The sequence below is a fragment of the Falco punctatus genome (genome assembly GCF_963210335.1).
Source record: "Falco punctatus genome assembly, chromosome: 2".
In the NCBI taxonomy this organism is placed as follows: Eukaryota; Metazoa; Chordata; class Aves; order Falconiformes; family Falconidae; genus Falco; species Falco punctatus.
The window spans coordinates 63,616,985-63,632,353 of NC_137581.1; the positions used below are offsets into that span (position 1 = coordinate 63,616,985).

Below are 15,369 nucleotides of genomic sequence, written 5' to 3' on the forward strand. Positions count from 1 at the left end.
GTTCTCCCCGCTCCCCTCCTCGCCCCCCAGTTTTTTTACCTTCCCTCTACCGTTAATTTCCCTGGCCTCTGTGAATACACATCAACTCCAGCCTTTGGCAAGGAGTACCGCAGGTGTGCTGCCATTTTTTAGGAAGCATCCTCTTGGCCTGTGTTGAAGTTGAAGCCCTTTAGCTCCAGTTGCAGCCACCCTTGCTCTTGTATGAGAAGAGAGAGCGAACCATTGGTTCCAGCGCGTGCTGTCTGCCCTGACTGTCCTCCTCCATACAAGCCTCTACGCAGGCTGTTCAGAGGAGAGCCTTTTCAGGTCTCCCAGACCACTGTGTTACTCACCTGCTAAAGGATCTTGTTGGCCTTTGGGAGGAAGGTGATACTGAGCAATTGCAGCGTGACTGGATGCTGCAGGGAACAGGTCTGCCTGTGGTGAACTGCCTCACAGAAGTCCTTGCATTGTTTCCTCTTATGTCTGCCAGGGACAGGTTTGATAGATTTTTCTCATATGTAATATGATCATTTTAAATAATTGCTTTTATGTAATAATAGATGCCCATCTACATCTTGCTTCATTTTAGAGAGTATCTGATACAAAGCCCTTTTTTTTTTTTTTCTTAATACGCACTTTCAACAATATTTTTCATTTAACCGTCATAACTTTTTGATTAGACAAGAAACCTGTTTAATGGGCTTGCTAATTTGAGACTAGCTAGGATAAAACTGAAGATACCATCCAATAACCTCTGTAAATGTTTGCTTCCTATATTTCTCAGGAAGCATCACAAACCAATTATTTCAGTTTCCATAGTGAGACGGTCTTGATGTCTTTGCCGTTCAACACATACCCTGTTAAGAGTTGTCATTAACTCTGTTGTCTCCTTTGTTCTGTACAATGCCGAGCACTTTGACAGAGTCCAAATCAATGCCAAGTAACAATGGATGTTTTTTAGCCTTAATTCCAGGTTTAGCTATCATGGATGAAACTGCCAACAGATCAGAAGAATGTAAGACCTTTTTCTTTCCCTGGTGGTTTCAGAAGGCTTAGTGCCTGTGCTATCAAGACTAGCTTTTAGGATTTAGTCCAGAAACCTCTATGTCCTACTATAAAACATGATTTTCTGAGGGTAGGAAAGGAATTCCTTAATGCCTGAAATAAACAGTTAACATCATTCACACTTGAGATTTTTTTTTTTATGCAGTAGAAGAAATTCAATGGAATGGTGGAAGGTATTCTACAAGTACTATAAAAAAATACGATTTCAAAAGAAAAGCAATACTAATCCTGATGGATTAGAAGCATAAATTAATTATTTAAAAAATACCAACGTTCTCAGATCGGTCTGTGGCTGTGGGCACACCTCTCCTGACACCTATAAATACTTGCCTTCCTGATATACTTATTCCTGGCCTGAGACATGTGGAATGAGACAATAGTCATCTACCAGAGAGGCAGGATAGCGGCAAAGGATTTTCTGCCTCCATCACAAGATTCATCTTTGCTTCCACCTGGAGTAGAAGATGCCTTCAAAGGTTGCCAGCAGCTGGTACACCTGATCAATGCTCGGCCTGAGCCTGCTGTAATCCTGCTACTTCTTTATTTTCTGCTGAATGGCTAGCAGGAGATGCAGTCTGCAGAGTGGTACATCTCAGTCAAAATCCCACTGAGGTGTGTCTGCCTGAGCTTCAGGTAAACTTGTTTCAAGGGGACACCCATGTATTTGATATTGTCAGGCCATCTTCTCACTTTTTCTTAGGAGCCGTTAAGGCTAAAACTTGCTTCTTTTTTAAAGAAAAACTGGAGCTTACTAAGGCGAAGAGGTGACTCCTGAACGCCCTAGAATGGATTTATGTATTTTCTGTCCCTTTATCTGCATGTGCAAGAAGGCACTCTTTCCGGGCTGGGCTTGATCAAAAGAGAAAATCTGGTAGAAGCACAGCTCTGTGTGCTCACCACCAGAGGCTCTGCAACACCTTTGTGGTGGGCAGGGAAGGTCTCTGGGGGCTCTGGCTCACCTGGCTCCTCCTGTATTTTCCAGCTTCCAGTCCCAGGACTACTTAAAAGATATGTCCCCAGAAGTAAGATCAATGGGCAAATCCCAGAGCATGTTTTGTAAGTAAATAAATGAAAGTTAAGCTAAAAATTCATTTTTTCCTTCCTCTTTATTATTAAGAGATACATGCTTTGTAAGGTTTTACAGCTTTCCCCCTATTATTAAAGGTGTTGCATTTTTCTTGTAAAGAATTAAACCACACCATCTTAGAATTATTGACAGAGCAGGAAGGCTGCATTTGTTGTGTTATCAAAAGCACGTTTCCAGTATCTGTGGCTCTTCTTGTCAGATTCTAGTTCAGGAACCTGACAAGGAAGCTGACCGTGAGAAAATAAGGGAGGAAAAAGTGTTGTAAGGACAAACTACAAACCGAAAGCGAAGATGAGCTAAATCCACCACAGGGGACTGACTTTCTCTTGGCACTCCATAGTGGTCTGCAATAACAGACACATTTTGACTTTTACAAAACCTAGGTGCTTATCAGCTTGTCTAAGAATCTCGTTTAATTTTTAAAAGGAGGATAAAAATTGTCTCAAGCTTATCACAAATGCTTGAGTCAGAAATACTGTAAATGTTGAGTGGCCATTCTCCCAAATAATCACAAAATAAGGAGTTATGTTTTCTGAAAGAGAAATCACGATGAGATACCTATTCTAAAAGTGTGATTCTGGGGAAATGAAATAGAACTGCAAAAGAAATTTAATTGGTGGACAAGAAGAACAAAATAAACTTTCCCGCTCTTATCAAAAGCCTCATAGACTGGACCCTGCGTTTTCAACACCATCTACTATTGTTCAAACAACCTGCCCATCAGCTGCTCTAACAAATGCTGCCCGTTTTTCATCAGAAGTGTTTATGTATGCACCGCAGTCTACAGAAATGAGCCTGAGGGTCGGTATCAATTCAGTCAGGGCTCAGATCAGTGTCTTTGTCAGTGGTTACCAACTGTTGAGGTGTCTCTCTTGAACTCACTGTGGGAATGTGCAGCCCATGGAATAAGCTCCCCTTGATATGCATGCTGGAACAACTCAGATGTACTTCTGCCTTGGCCCTGTACTGCAATGCACAGTTACTAGTTCCAGTCAGAATTTTTTGATCACCTATAATGCCAGTGCTGTTTAAGCTCACTAGGTGCAGCTGGTGCAAGAAAAGGGATGGCAGCAGCCAGAAAACAGGTGTGAAAAGAGGCAGTGAGTGCAACAGGCTCAGGGCAAGCTGAGGGACAGATGAGGAGCTGTATCCAGTGAAACAGATGTTTTCTTAAGTAGGACCTGACTTTAAAAAAAAAAAAAAAAAAAAAAAGATAAGTTTAGAATGGCAGGCCTATGTTAGGTAAGTGTTTGGAAAGTTCTTGAGCCTTTATGGGAAACAGAAAAAGGATAAACTCAGCTAGATCTGTTTTCCAGATTTTAGAAGCCATTAATCCCACATAATTTGCCAATATCAACAGGTAACTTTCTGGCCCAAATATCTGTAAATAGTATACACTGTCTACTGCACAGACAATGCATATTGCATGAAAGTGTGAAATAGGACTTGTCTGCTGGTCTCCATACTTGCAAACCTCAGCTCTGCTCATCTTGCATGTTAACCTCTTGCAGTTCTGTTAAAAAAAAACAAACACCATATGTAACTGTAGAAGGGAAGGATTAAGTTATTAAGTCGTGCAGAAACAGCAACTCCTTAGGAGGAGTAAGTAATCTGATTCGTCTGTACCTATAAAGTGTAACGACTAACGATCAGAAGACACTGTCTTTTCTAATAGACACACAGCTGAAGTGATTACATAGTATTTCATACAGCAGTACTGAACCAAGGCAGAGAAAGAGAAAGGAGGTAGCCAAAATTCCTTGTACCAACTATCCTCATATATATTCAGCGTCTGCATTTGTGGAACATATTTGGAGGTTTGGGATTTTATGCTGCTCATATTAAGAATTTTGAACTTTATGCTGATGAGCTGGGATAACTAGAATATGTATATGTTATATGAAATAATTTTATATAATATTATAGATGTATACATAATATGTATGTTACACAGCAGTTGTGTAAGTTGTTGATCTGGTTATAGGTTCCCTTGATTCCCATTGCTGGGAATTTAGATCTTTAATAAGGTAACAGCTTCGAGGAACTTCTGAAAACCAGAAGATTTGGGTTTCTAAACAGGAAAGATGGACTGTAATCAGAACAAAGGGGCATGGGAGCAGAAGGAGAAGAGTTAGAATCTGTCCTCCTGTAAAGAGAAGAAAATGGAGCCCACAGCTTGCTTTCTTGTTTTGATAATTTTGATAAATGACAGTCATTCCCCATGCTTCTACTTGTGAGTGCTCCACAAGTGAGTAAGAAATGGGCCCCTGATATGTAAAAAAAAGAACTGAAACTCCATTCAGAATCTCCCATCTCTCTCCTACTGCAGTTGAGAGGCAGGAGGCCAAAATAAAAAGAAAGCAGATGAGGAAGAAAAGGAGAGATGGGCAATGGGCATTACCTCCAAATATTCCAAAACTTTCCAGCCTGGAGATGTGCATGTATACCTGATTTCTGCACACACACACACCCCTCCTGCAGCTTTCCAAAACGATGGCTGACATGCTGCCTAGAGGGGGTGCAGAAAATAGGTATTTCTGGGTACAAGTATATTTGATTACAGCACTACACAAAGCACTGAGAATCTCTGGGAACGGTGAAAGGGGACCTTCAGAGCATATACCCGATGCATTCTCAGGTGAGCTCAGTCCCATTCTTTCCCTAGGACTTGTGCAATGTCCTATGATGTTTGTTTTTCAGTCACTCTTCTGGCAACATGAGAGGCTAACAGAGGAAGATCTAGTAGACAGCACTTTTAAGAGGCAGATGATACCAAGCTCTCTGTCCTCAGTGCACCCAAGCCTAACAATACTTTTGAGCAAATCACAGAAGCCTATCAGGCCACAACTACACTTGAAAGTGGTACCTTTCTTTTTGAGGGACAGAAATTCTTGTTTAGTGAATTAGCAGGTACTTTTACAAACTGATTTCTTATTAGTATGTGTAATTACTACTGTGTGTCTAGAACAGTGGTTAACATTTTTGCAAGAATGACTTTCTGGAACTCATTTGAATTCTTTTCAGATGTCTTGCCTCTACTGAGTCATAATTAATAGCTTGGGTTCTTATACTAGCCAGGGGACTAACTACCTTCAATTGCAGACAGTGGCTCAGCTTCTTCAAGGCAAGAGTGAAACAGGCTATAACTACCCAGGTGGTGCCAAAAATTTAGAATAGGTGTTCCCAGGCTAGCACTGCCATTGCACAAGTCGTTCTCGATGCCACTGTAAACCAGAGTGCACAGCTCGAGAAACACTGGCTTGGAGCTCTGCCTGGATGTTGTAGTACTCACCATAATTTACATACATAAGATCTCAGGTTTTCGAGGTTTACATCGGCATGTACAGCAACTCATGGAAACGGAAAATGAGGGGAAGAAAAGAACAGAACTTACAGGTATCTTCAGAAAAACGAGCAAGTGCCTTCTGAAACCTGCCTGAAGCGGTGGGGCAGGGTCAGTTCAAAATAGGTTTAGTCTATGGTATCATCTCCGCTCCTCAGAAGCATTTCAGAGGCTGGCTCCCACTGGATACTGGAGGGATTGGTAAAGAGTTGCCTGCACTTCCCTGAAAACCCCACTCTGGGCGTTCACACACCAAGCTGATGACAGTAGCAGAAATACTCGAACGGGGTTAGGATGCTGAGGTCCTTAGTCAGGCCGTCGCTCCCCCTGCTCCCTACGAGGAGCAGAACATCACCGCCTTAATAAACAGCGACTGTACCAGCAGGTCTGAGCGTTTAGGAATGATGAGTCAGTCTCCCCTAAATTAGGGGATTGCCGGTGACGTTTTTGGTTGTTTTTTTTTTTTTAAAAAAAAAAAAGACAACTGAGGCAGAAAGCTTGCGTTGTTTTGCTTCGCTGCGGGCGAGGTAGGTTTTCCAGGCCCGCCTTCCCCGCCCGACACCGCCGACCCTGGCGGAGCTGGGTGCCCGAGGCTCCGGGCACAGCCCGAGCAGAAGCGCCGGGTACAGGCGAGCGCTTCTCCCCAGCGAGGGGCCGGGTACGCCCCGCGCTCGGGCAACGCCGCTTTGCCCCGGCGGCCGCAGCCCGCCCTGCGCGGCCCCGCGGGCGGGACTGGGCCGCCGCCACCGCCCCCCAGCACCGCCCTTCAAGCCCGGCCCGCCTCCCGCCGGCGGAGCGCGGCGCCGGGGACCGCAGCCCCTGCGCTCGCCGGGGCGGGGAAGCGGGGCGGGCAGAGGAGGGTCCCCCGGCCCTGCCACCGCCCCTTGCCCCACGAGGCGTGCCTGCTGCCGCCCCGGCGGGGGTGAAGCGGTTGGACGCGGCAGCCCCGGGGGGCTCGGATGAGCCCGGGGGCGGGGATCTGACCTCCCCGCGCCTCCCAGACCGGCGCGCTGCCGGCCGGCCCGCTGCGGGTTACGACCGGCCACGGCAGCAACTTGAGGGAACAAAGGCAGGCCGCCCCCGGCGAGCCCCGGCCGCGGGAAAGGCGACCGGCAGCGGGGTGCTTCCTGGCGGCCTCCGGGCCACCCCGCGGGGGAGAGCTCGAGTGGCACAGGGCTGCACACGGCGCCCCTTCTCCTCCTCCCCGGAGGCACTCAGCCGCCGCCGCCGGGCTCCTCCGGTAGCGCAACGCCAAGCGCCCAGCTCCGGCTGCGCCGCTCACCCTTCCCTCACCGCCGCGCGGGGGACGGGGCCCGCGCGCATGCGCCACCACCCGGGGGCCGCTGGGAAACGTAGTCGAGAGCCGTTTAGCAACGGCTCCATTTTCTCCTCGCGCCGCCGGGAGCGCGCACGCGCGCGCCCGCCCCCTCCCCTCCCCCCGCCCGTTACCGCCCCTTCTGCCGCGACCGGTATCCCGGGCGGCGTTGTCACAGCGGCGCCCGCCCTCCCGGCGAGGATTGGCCGAGGGCGCTGCGGGGCGGAAAGCGAGAGAAGAGGTGATTGGCTGGGGCAAGTGTCAACCGCTGAGGGGATGATTGATGCCGTTGCCCGCTGAGGAGGGAGGTAGCGTTTCTGCTCAGCGTCCGGCGGCGCGCCGGGTGCAGCGCTGGCCCCCGAAGCGGGGTGGCGGCGCAGGCAGTGCCGTGGCGTCGCATGGTTCTCAGTGCCCCTCTCTTCCCTGTCCCTCCTAGGAAAGCCCTCGGAGCCGCTCCTTTCTGGGGCGAGCGCGGCCTCCGCCACCAGTTCGCAGAAGGCGAGAGACTCCTCCAAAGTCCGTGCCCTGCCGCAAAAGCATCCAACTTGCCCCGCTCGCAGGCGCCGGCAGCCCGCCGGCCGCCGCTCTCCCCTCAGCCTCCCCGCGGGCCGCTCTCTCCGCAGCGGCCGCGCAACTTCACCGGAGCCTCCGCCTTCCCCCCCTCCCTCCCTCCCACCCTCCCTCCCCGCCGCCGCCCGGCCGCGGGGGCTTCGTCCCCACGCCTACGCCGGCACCGAGCCGCCCACCCCTCGCTAGGACCGCATCCCCGCCGCCTCCCCTCCCCAAACGTGAGTAAGGGGAGGAGGGACGATGAATATGCAGAGGAGCGCTCGCCCCGCCGCGGTTCCGGGAGGGGGAGGGGGAGAGTGTGTGTGTGCGCGGTGAGTGTGCCAGTGTGTGTGAGAGAGAGTGTGTGTGTATACAGCGCTGGGAGGGGTGCGCATGCGCCGTGCGTGGCGGGGCTGAATGTTTCCCAAGTGTTTGAAACTGGTATTTGGGTTTTCCACGTTGGATCAAGTGCGGCGTATAGGAGCGAGGAGGCTGCGTTAATATCACCGGGGAGCGGCGGCGACGGCGGCGGCGGTGAGAGCGGGGAAGGGGGAGCGGCGGAGAAGCGGAGCAGAGCGGCGCTGGCGCATGCAGAGGGGCTGCCGCTGCTTCTGACAGACACTTTGCAGAGCACATTTTGTTTCCAGATTGTTTCGGAGGAGCTGGTTTAAGCCCCCCTCCTTTCTCCTCCCCCCCCCCCCCTTCACACACACACAAATCCCTCTGATTGTTCCTACCACCTCCTTCGTGAATTACCCACAACGACAGCCATTCAATCAGCTGCTGCTGGCTGTAGGGGACTAGCGGAGGGTGTGTGTGTCTCTCTCTCCCTCTGTTTCACACAAGAGGAGTCAGATGTAGCTTCTCTCGGTTTTTTGGGGGAGCTACAGAGAGAGGTGGGCAGGGAGTGAGCCCTTCATCGGGGTTACCGTCTTTGGAGGGAGCAGCACTTGCTTTCACAGACAGGGAGAGAGAGGTGTGGGGAAGGATTTTTTTTTTTTTCTCTGCCGGATGAAAATGTTGAGTCCTGCAAACGGAGACCAGCTTCACCTAGTGAACTATGTGGAGGATTATCTGGACTCCATCGAGTCTATGCCCTTCGATCTGCAGAGAAATGTCTCCTTGATGAGGGAAATTGACGCCAAATATCAAGGTAAGTGCTTTCTATATATGTGTGTGTGTGTGTCCGTGTGTGTGGTATGGGGCTTGGGGGGGGGGGGGGGAGGGTGTCTTTCCCTTTCTTTTCTTCAGAGCTCAGCCTCGGCTCCGTTTGCCCCTCTGCACCCCACAGGGATGGTAGTTTTATTTTTGGGAGGTGAAAGGAGGGAGAAAGCCGGGAGGAGAGATCCGAGGAGAGAGAGGGGGTGATCTGCAGCGTTAGCTCTTGTCATGGGGCGGAACAAAAGGTCTCCAGCTTCTCTTATTAAGCAAGGACTCTGCTTTTCTGTGTAAATTGCTGGCCAAGAAGGCGGGGGCAGGGAAGTGGGGTGTGCGGTGCACAAAGGGGGGCCGTCCCCGGCCATGGGGCTGAGGTGGAAGGGTTTCAGGGTACGGAAGAAAGTGCTGGGTGGACAGAGGGGGAGAGATTACAGCACAACATTTAGGAATGTACAGTATTCATTATGGCTGTAGTAGGGGAGAGAGGCAGCTAGCGAGGGAGGGAGGGAAGGAGGGAGGGTGGAGGGGGGGGGTTGGCGAGAGTGGGGGGCAGGGTGTGCTTTCCTCGCTCCCTTCTCGGTGGGTTTCATTTCACCCCGTAAACCAGCCCCGCTCCGTGGGGCGGGGAGGACGGGACTGGCGGAGGGGGGGGGGGGGGAAGGATACGGTCGGGTTTACGGTTGTGCTGAAGGCTGAAGTGCCCCCTCCGTCCCTCCCTCCCGCTCCTCTCCCCTCCCCGTGCCGCCGGTACTCGGGGCACGCCGTCCCCGTGCCCCACGGGCGGAGGGAAGAGGAGGCCAGTTTGTGCGGGGTCGGGGCAGCTTTGTCACTTGCTTGCTTGTGTCCGCTCGGGAAGGGGGGAGGGGAGGGCTTTATTCGGTGCCGCCGGCAGCGGTGACAGCCGGGGTGCCGGGCGGGGAGGACCCTCTCTCCCTCGGCGTGCGCGCCGCCCCGCGCCCCCGTGCATGTGGCCTTAGGGGAGGTGGGCAGCGAGCCCCGCCATTCCCCCAGCCGCTGCTCGGGCGGCCCGCCGGGGAGCCCGGGGGAAGGGACCGGGGGAAACTTCCTCGGGAGACAGTGGCTGCCGCGGGGGGCGCGGGCGGGGAGGGGAAGGCAGGGCGGGCAGCGCGCCTCTCGCGCGCTCCGGGCACGCATCACAACGGCCAGCGGGCACCTCCGCGCTTTGCCGGGGACTCGGCGGCGTTGCGGCTTTTATCAATGCCCCTCGTTAGCATAGCACGGCTGGCCCCGCCCCCGGCGCCGCTGATAGGGGGGAGGCAGCCCCACGGGTTGGCCGCGGCCCGCCTCTTCCCGCCTATTGGTCGACGGGCCGGACCGTTCCGCCTTTTTCCCCGCCTCCTCATGACGTTTCCAGAAGCAACTTTTCTGTGGGGTTGATTTGAATATCTCGGCCTGCCCCGGCCTGCGGGCTCCCATTGGCTGGGGCGGCAGCAGCGGGCAGGCCAACCTTGGGCGTCCGGAGTGTGACTGACGTGTTTTCGGGACTGGGGGCGCCGCTCCTCCCGCCTCCTCTTGCTCGTGAATGGCGCGATGGTGCCGAAGGGGGCGGGCGCAAGCTCGCTCTGCCCGCTGCAGTTGGTTGTTTTTTTTTTTTTTTTTAATTTAATATTTTTATATATATTTTTCTGGTTCTTTCTGGTTCCGATTGGGAACAGCGGGCCAGCCGGGGCGGGCTGTCCCCGGCAGTAGCTCTGATAGGTGCGAGGATGGGCGGGCAGCCGCCCCTCCCCGCCTGGGTGCCGCCGCTGGCTCCCGCGCCCCTCCTCCCCCACTTCCTCTGGCTGCGCTGTTACGCTGCGAACCGGGGGGATGCCGCCGGTTTCCTGCCGGAGAACAATAGCTGCTGCGTCACCTCCGGGGCGTGGCCGCCGCGCTGGTTGCTAGGAGAAGGCGGCCTCCCGACCCGGCGGGACGGGGCCGCTTCCCGCTCAGCTGGCCGGCGGGGGCCGCCTTGCGTTAGAACCGTGGGGGCCCGGGCGCGGCGGCACCCGGTGCTCTCCCCGCCCGCCCCCCCCGGGCCGCGGAGCACGCGTGCTCCGGGCCAGGGGCGGGGCGGAGCTGCCGGGGCGGGGCCAGCCCGGCTCGGCGGTGGGGGCGGGGGAGGCCCACGGGTGGCGCCGCAGAGGGGCGGGGAGGGGCCCGGGCCCGCCCCCGGCCGGCGGAACTCCCTCATTTCGCCGATGTCCAGCGGCGGAGGAGGCGGCCCAGGCGGGTATCGCCCAGCCGGCCGGGAGGCGGCGACGGAGTGCGGACGTCGTGGGGTGGCTGGTGGCCCTGCTGCCCGCGGCGCTGGTCGCTGTCTCCGCCTTCCCCCCGGGGAGCCTCGGCCGCCCGATGCTGGCCGCCCTGGCGGCAGGGCGGGAGGGGGCTCCCGGGCGTCGTAGGCATGCACCCGTGACGGCGGTGCCAGCCCTCAGGGCTACGGGACTGTGCCGCGAATAAAGCTTTCACAACGCACGGCACCTTGGTTTTTAATTGGGTTTGGGGTTTTTTTTGTCGTTTCGGGGGCGTTGGGGCTGCGCATTCACCGCTGGCGAACAGTTTTGTAACACGCACATCGCGCAAAACTCTGCTTTTCTGTCTTTCTGTTACAGCTCGCCAGGGGAGAGCAGTTGTCTGGAACTGCTATAAACGCAGCCCCCTTAGGGCGGGCGACTTGAGCGGAGCACGCCGGTGCGGGGGGCGGCGGTGCAGCCCCCTCTGAGCCGTAGCAGGCGGCTGTCACGCTGCTGCTTGTTAGCTGGCTCGCCGCTCGAATAGCGAGCGCGTCGCCGCTGCTCCGCAGCCCGGTCCGCCTGCGGGCGGTGGTGCAAAGGCACATTCGCGCACGGTGTCACACACTGGGGTGGCAGCGCCCGAGGACGCGCTCGGCAGGGCTTTGCAGAATTCAAGACCGTTGCAGCCGACTGCTTCCCCTGCATGTTCCAGCTGTTTCGGGAGGTGGTGTGGTGCTGTAGGGTTAATGTATATATGAGATACTAGAACTGAAGTTTTCGTAATGTCTAACTTAAGTCGTTAATTATTTTGTGATATTGAGAGAGAGTATTCTTAGTGAAAGATTCAGATTCAGATGATGACATCGGTCAAGTGCCAAAGCTTAGAACGTAAAACTCCTGCATTTCAGCCATTGAAAAGAATTAATAGTTTTATTAATTAAAAAAATAATAAATAAATAATAATAAAAAAATAAGGGGGTTTAGCCTTCCTGAGTGCTTAAACTTCTGTATGTTCGGAGGTTTTGTGGTGGTGGTGGTTTGTGTGTGTTTTGTTTTGGGGTTTTATTTTTGTAGTTAGAAAAAAGGGCATTTGCTTAACATAGTCAATAACACACTGAAATACTAATTTTGGTCAGATAGGTTATATTGCAGTACCAGCTGACAGATCATGCTTAACCGATATGAGAAGTGTAGGCTGCAGCTCTAAAAACTACAGTAAAACTTGCATAATTTTTCCATGTCTTCACTAGAAATTAGGAGCATGTGTCTTCAACAAATCTGCCCAGGCAAGACAAAACCTAAATCATAGGATAACTGTTAGTTGTATATGTCTTGTATTCACTTATTTAAAAAAAAAAAAAAAAAAAAAAAAAAAAAAGTGTAAGAGATCCTGGTTTCTCTTAGGTGAATTGAGCTTAGATTTTAGATCTCATTATATTTTGTTCCTCTAAGGCAGAATGTTCTAACATTCTGGGAGAAAGGGAAAATCAGAGAAGAAAGGAGATGCAGGAAAAACATGCTGCATGTTTTTGAGGACTTAGTATGCAAAATGCTGACTGTCCTGTATGTTTGAGTGGATTTGAGTATCATAGTGAAACTCAAAACAGTGTTTAAAAATAGATACCTAGAACCATTCTTTAAACACTTTTCTGCACAGTTCTCCCTTATAAACTGTTGGAACAGTCCTTGAGGTGCGATTCAAGGTCTAACATATTTTCAGTGTTAGCATTTTAAATTGGAAGCTCTAGCTGCCCCAGTTGTATATAATCTTTAATGTTACTTTCCAACTTTTTCATCTCATTCTCAGCAGTGAATATTTAATGAAGATTATATTTCTGTGTTTTAAAAAGTAAGCAACAGGGTTTTTTATAGGAAGTGTATAGAGGAAATCATCTAGACATCTTGGATATTGTAATCCTGATTCTGCAGTCCTAGGAATTTCAGTGGCCTCACGTTTTCAACAAAAGTAACTCAGCAGTGCTGGATGAAATTGCCATAGCTTAGGGTCCAGCCCCATGTGTTTGGAGTTCTTCTGCACTAGCTGTCAAGTATGATATAGTGATTATTAAATAACTCAGCATCTGATTTCTACACTGGTTTGTGCCTGCTTTCTCTCCCACTCTTTTTCTCCCACTCTGTCATTTACTGAAAACATTAATGTTGTTATACAGAAAATGTCCAGGAAAACAATCTATTAATTTCCCCTCTAATTTTACAATTAAGTCTGAAACTTTTGATGGGGGGGTGTGTGTGTATTTGTTTAGTTAGATAGTTCTTTTTAATTACTGTGAAGTTTAAAGGGAAGAATTGTCAACATGCATCAAATTATATTTAGCCACTTTTTTTTTGTAAATCAGCATTTGCATTCTATTCCTGCACGACCGGCTGGAACAAAAGTAATCCACTGGATTCATGAGCCACTTGTCAATATCAGCTCTGGAGAATCTGTCGTTGGTCAGCTTTGTGCGTTACAAAAGGGTGTTGCTGTGTGGAAGGAAAAATACGGGAAGGCTTTGTTTCAACATTCTCCCTGTTGAAAATATTTATAGTTTTTATTTCTTCCTTGCAGAGATTCTGAAGGACCTGGATGATTACTATGAAAAATTTAAACGAGAGACAGATGCTGTGCAGAAGAGAAGAATGTTGCACTGCATACAGAGAGCCTTGATTCGGAGTCAGGAACTGGGGGACGAGAAGATCCAAATAGTCAGTCAGATGGTGGAGCTCGTTGAGAACAGAACAAGGCAAGTGGACAGCCACGTGGAACTGTTTGAGACTTGTCAAGAGACTAATGATACCACTGGAAACAGTGGGAAAGCCAGCCAAGATAAGTCAAAGAATGAGACAATTGCACAGGCTGAAAAGCCCAACAATAAGAGATCGAGGCGGCAAAGGAATAATGAGAATCGAGAAAATGCTTCAAATAATCACGATCACGATGACATCACCTCAGGAACACCAAAGGAGAAGAAAGCAAAAACATCCAAGAAGAAAAAACGGTCCAAGGCTAAAGCAGAGAGGGAAGCATCTCCCCCAGACCTTCCTATTGACCCTAACGAGCCAACATACTGCTTGTGCAACCAAGTCTCCTATGGAGAAATGATAGGATGTGATAATGATGAGTGCCCCATTGAGTGGTTTCACTTTTCCTGTGTGGGACTCAATCATAAGCCAAAGGGCAAATGGTACTGCCCCAAATGTAGAGGAGAAAACGAGAAAACTATGGACAAGGCATTGGAGAAGTCTAAAAAAGAAAGGGCTTACAACAGGTAGTTTGCAGACTTTTCATAGTGAAGAAAACTGAAACCACCAAACCAGTGTATTTATTGTCAGTGTCACCTTTGTTGAGGTGAAAGGATTGTAAAACGTATATTTTTAAAGGAGGTTTAAAACTGAACCATTCCTGTTACAGGGACGGCAATAAACAATTTTGTTTTTCATTTGGTAAACTGTAACAAGAATGTGGTCTGTGGACCAATGTATTCCAAAAGTAAAGTTATAAGAGTTTGAACATTTGGATGGTCTTAAAAGATAAATTAATATTTTTTTTCTCCTTTTATTTTCAGTGCTGGTAGCACTCTACCCATTAAAATTTTGATGACAAATATCTCTGAAATGTAACTTTGTTTTCTTTAATGAAAAATGTTATTTACCTTTTGAGCAAAATTGTTAAATAGTTTAGCCATCTGGTTGTATCTGAATAAAGCCGCAATACATTACAAATGTAACTTCTTTCTGTGATAAGCAATGCAAGAACAAACAAAAAGAGGGTAAAATTTGGTTCCTGCTACAAAGTGTCAGTATAACAGTTCAATAGCAAATGTTTAAATAGGCTCAGAAGATTATTTAAAAAAAAAAAAGTTAATGGTTAAATTTTACACAACAAATATTTTATATGCTGGCCAAGTACCACAAGGGCCATTTTAAAATGATTGAATATGTTTTATATTTAACCAGGAAGTGGTTTAGTAATGAGACTTAACATAAATGAAGCTTTATACTGTCACAGATAGTAGTGTAGCAATCCTTAATTTGTTTAAGTTGTATAAATGTACATTTTTAAGTGTAGTTGCACTTACTGTATTATACTTGGAAATGCAGCCAAATGCCATTGTGTAACCAATGTGCATTTCCTGCTATATGTATGAAAATTGTACAGCTGTGATGTTAAGAAATAAATGAAACAACTTTGACAGTTTGCTGCTTTAGCAATCATGTTTAATGATCATTCATATAGCTTAAAAAAAAAAATTGTCTTTAACCTTGGCAGCTCCTGCAAGCTGCCTCTAGGAAGCCTGAAACTGTTGTAGTGGTAACCAAATTACAGTTCTGATAATGAATCTTCATAGACCGTGTGGCCAGCAAGGTCGTAGGAGAGCCAAAATAGCATTTAACTGTCCTTCCAAATCTAGTCCTTTTGTGCTTGCAGTCACTCCCAGATCTGGACATTTATCTAAAATTTGATAGCATAGAGCTGGTCTCGTTTGGTTGTTTTCATGCTTTTACGCTATGGATATAAGTTATTCCATGTTTGTTATCAGCAGAAAGATCTTTTGTGTTACAGCATTTTCAAAGTACTATTGCAGCTGTTCCAGGGTAGGCATTTTTATTCTTCAGGGTCACCTCATACAAA

At 49.7% G+C, this 15,369-nt stretch overlaps 1 protein-coding gene across 3 annotated transcripts; it reads left to right on the forward strand.

Annotated features, from left to right (window-relative positions):
* Positions 1–7,443: 7,443 nt before the first annotated feature.
* Positions 7,444–14,948, forward strand: ING1 (inhibitor of growth family member 1). 3 transcript variants are annotated; one of them, XM_080375549.1, is made up of 3 exons: positions 7,444–7,580; positions 7,811–8,494; positions 13,306–14,948. In XM_080375549.1, exons 2-3 carry the CDS (start codon positions 8,353–8,355, stop codon positions 14,007–14,009), a joined length of 846 nt encoding a protein of 281 aa, XP_080231675.1. In that variant the 5' UTR covers positions 7,444–7,580; positions 7,811–8,352; the 3' UTR covers positions 14,010–14,948. The 3 variants fall into 3 exon arrangements, with proteins under 3 accessions (XP_080231675.1, XP_080231676.1, XP_080231677.1); XM_080375550.1 differs by lacking the exon at positions 7,444–7,580 and having other exon boundaries at positions 7,610–8,494; XM_080375551.1 differs by lacking the exons at positions 7,444–7,580; positions 7,811–8,494 and adding an exon at positions 9,119–10,098.
* The last annotated feature ends 421 nt before the right edge of the window (positions 14,949–15,369 follow it).

Excerpts from the sequence above, each read along its gene's own strand:
- ING1 (XM_080375549.1), top strand. The coding sequence starts at position 8,353 with ATGAAAATGTTGAGTCCTGCAAACGGAGACCAGCTTCACCTAGTGAAC. Across the intron at positions 8,495-13,305 it reads AATTGACGCCAAATATCAAG|AGATTCTGAAGGACCTGGAT; the intron begins GTAAGTGCTTTC and ends TCTTCCTTGCAG.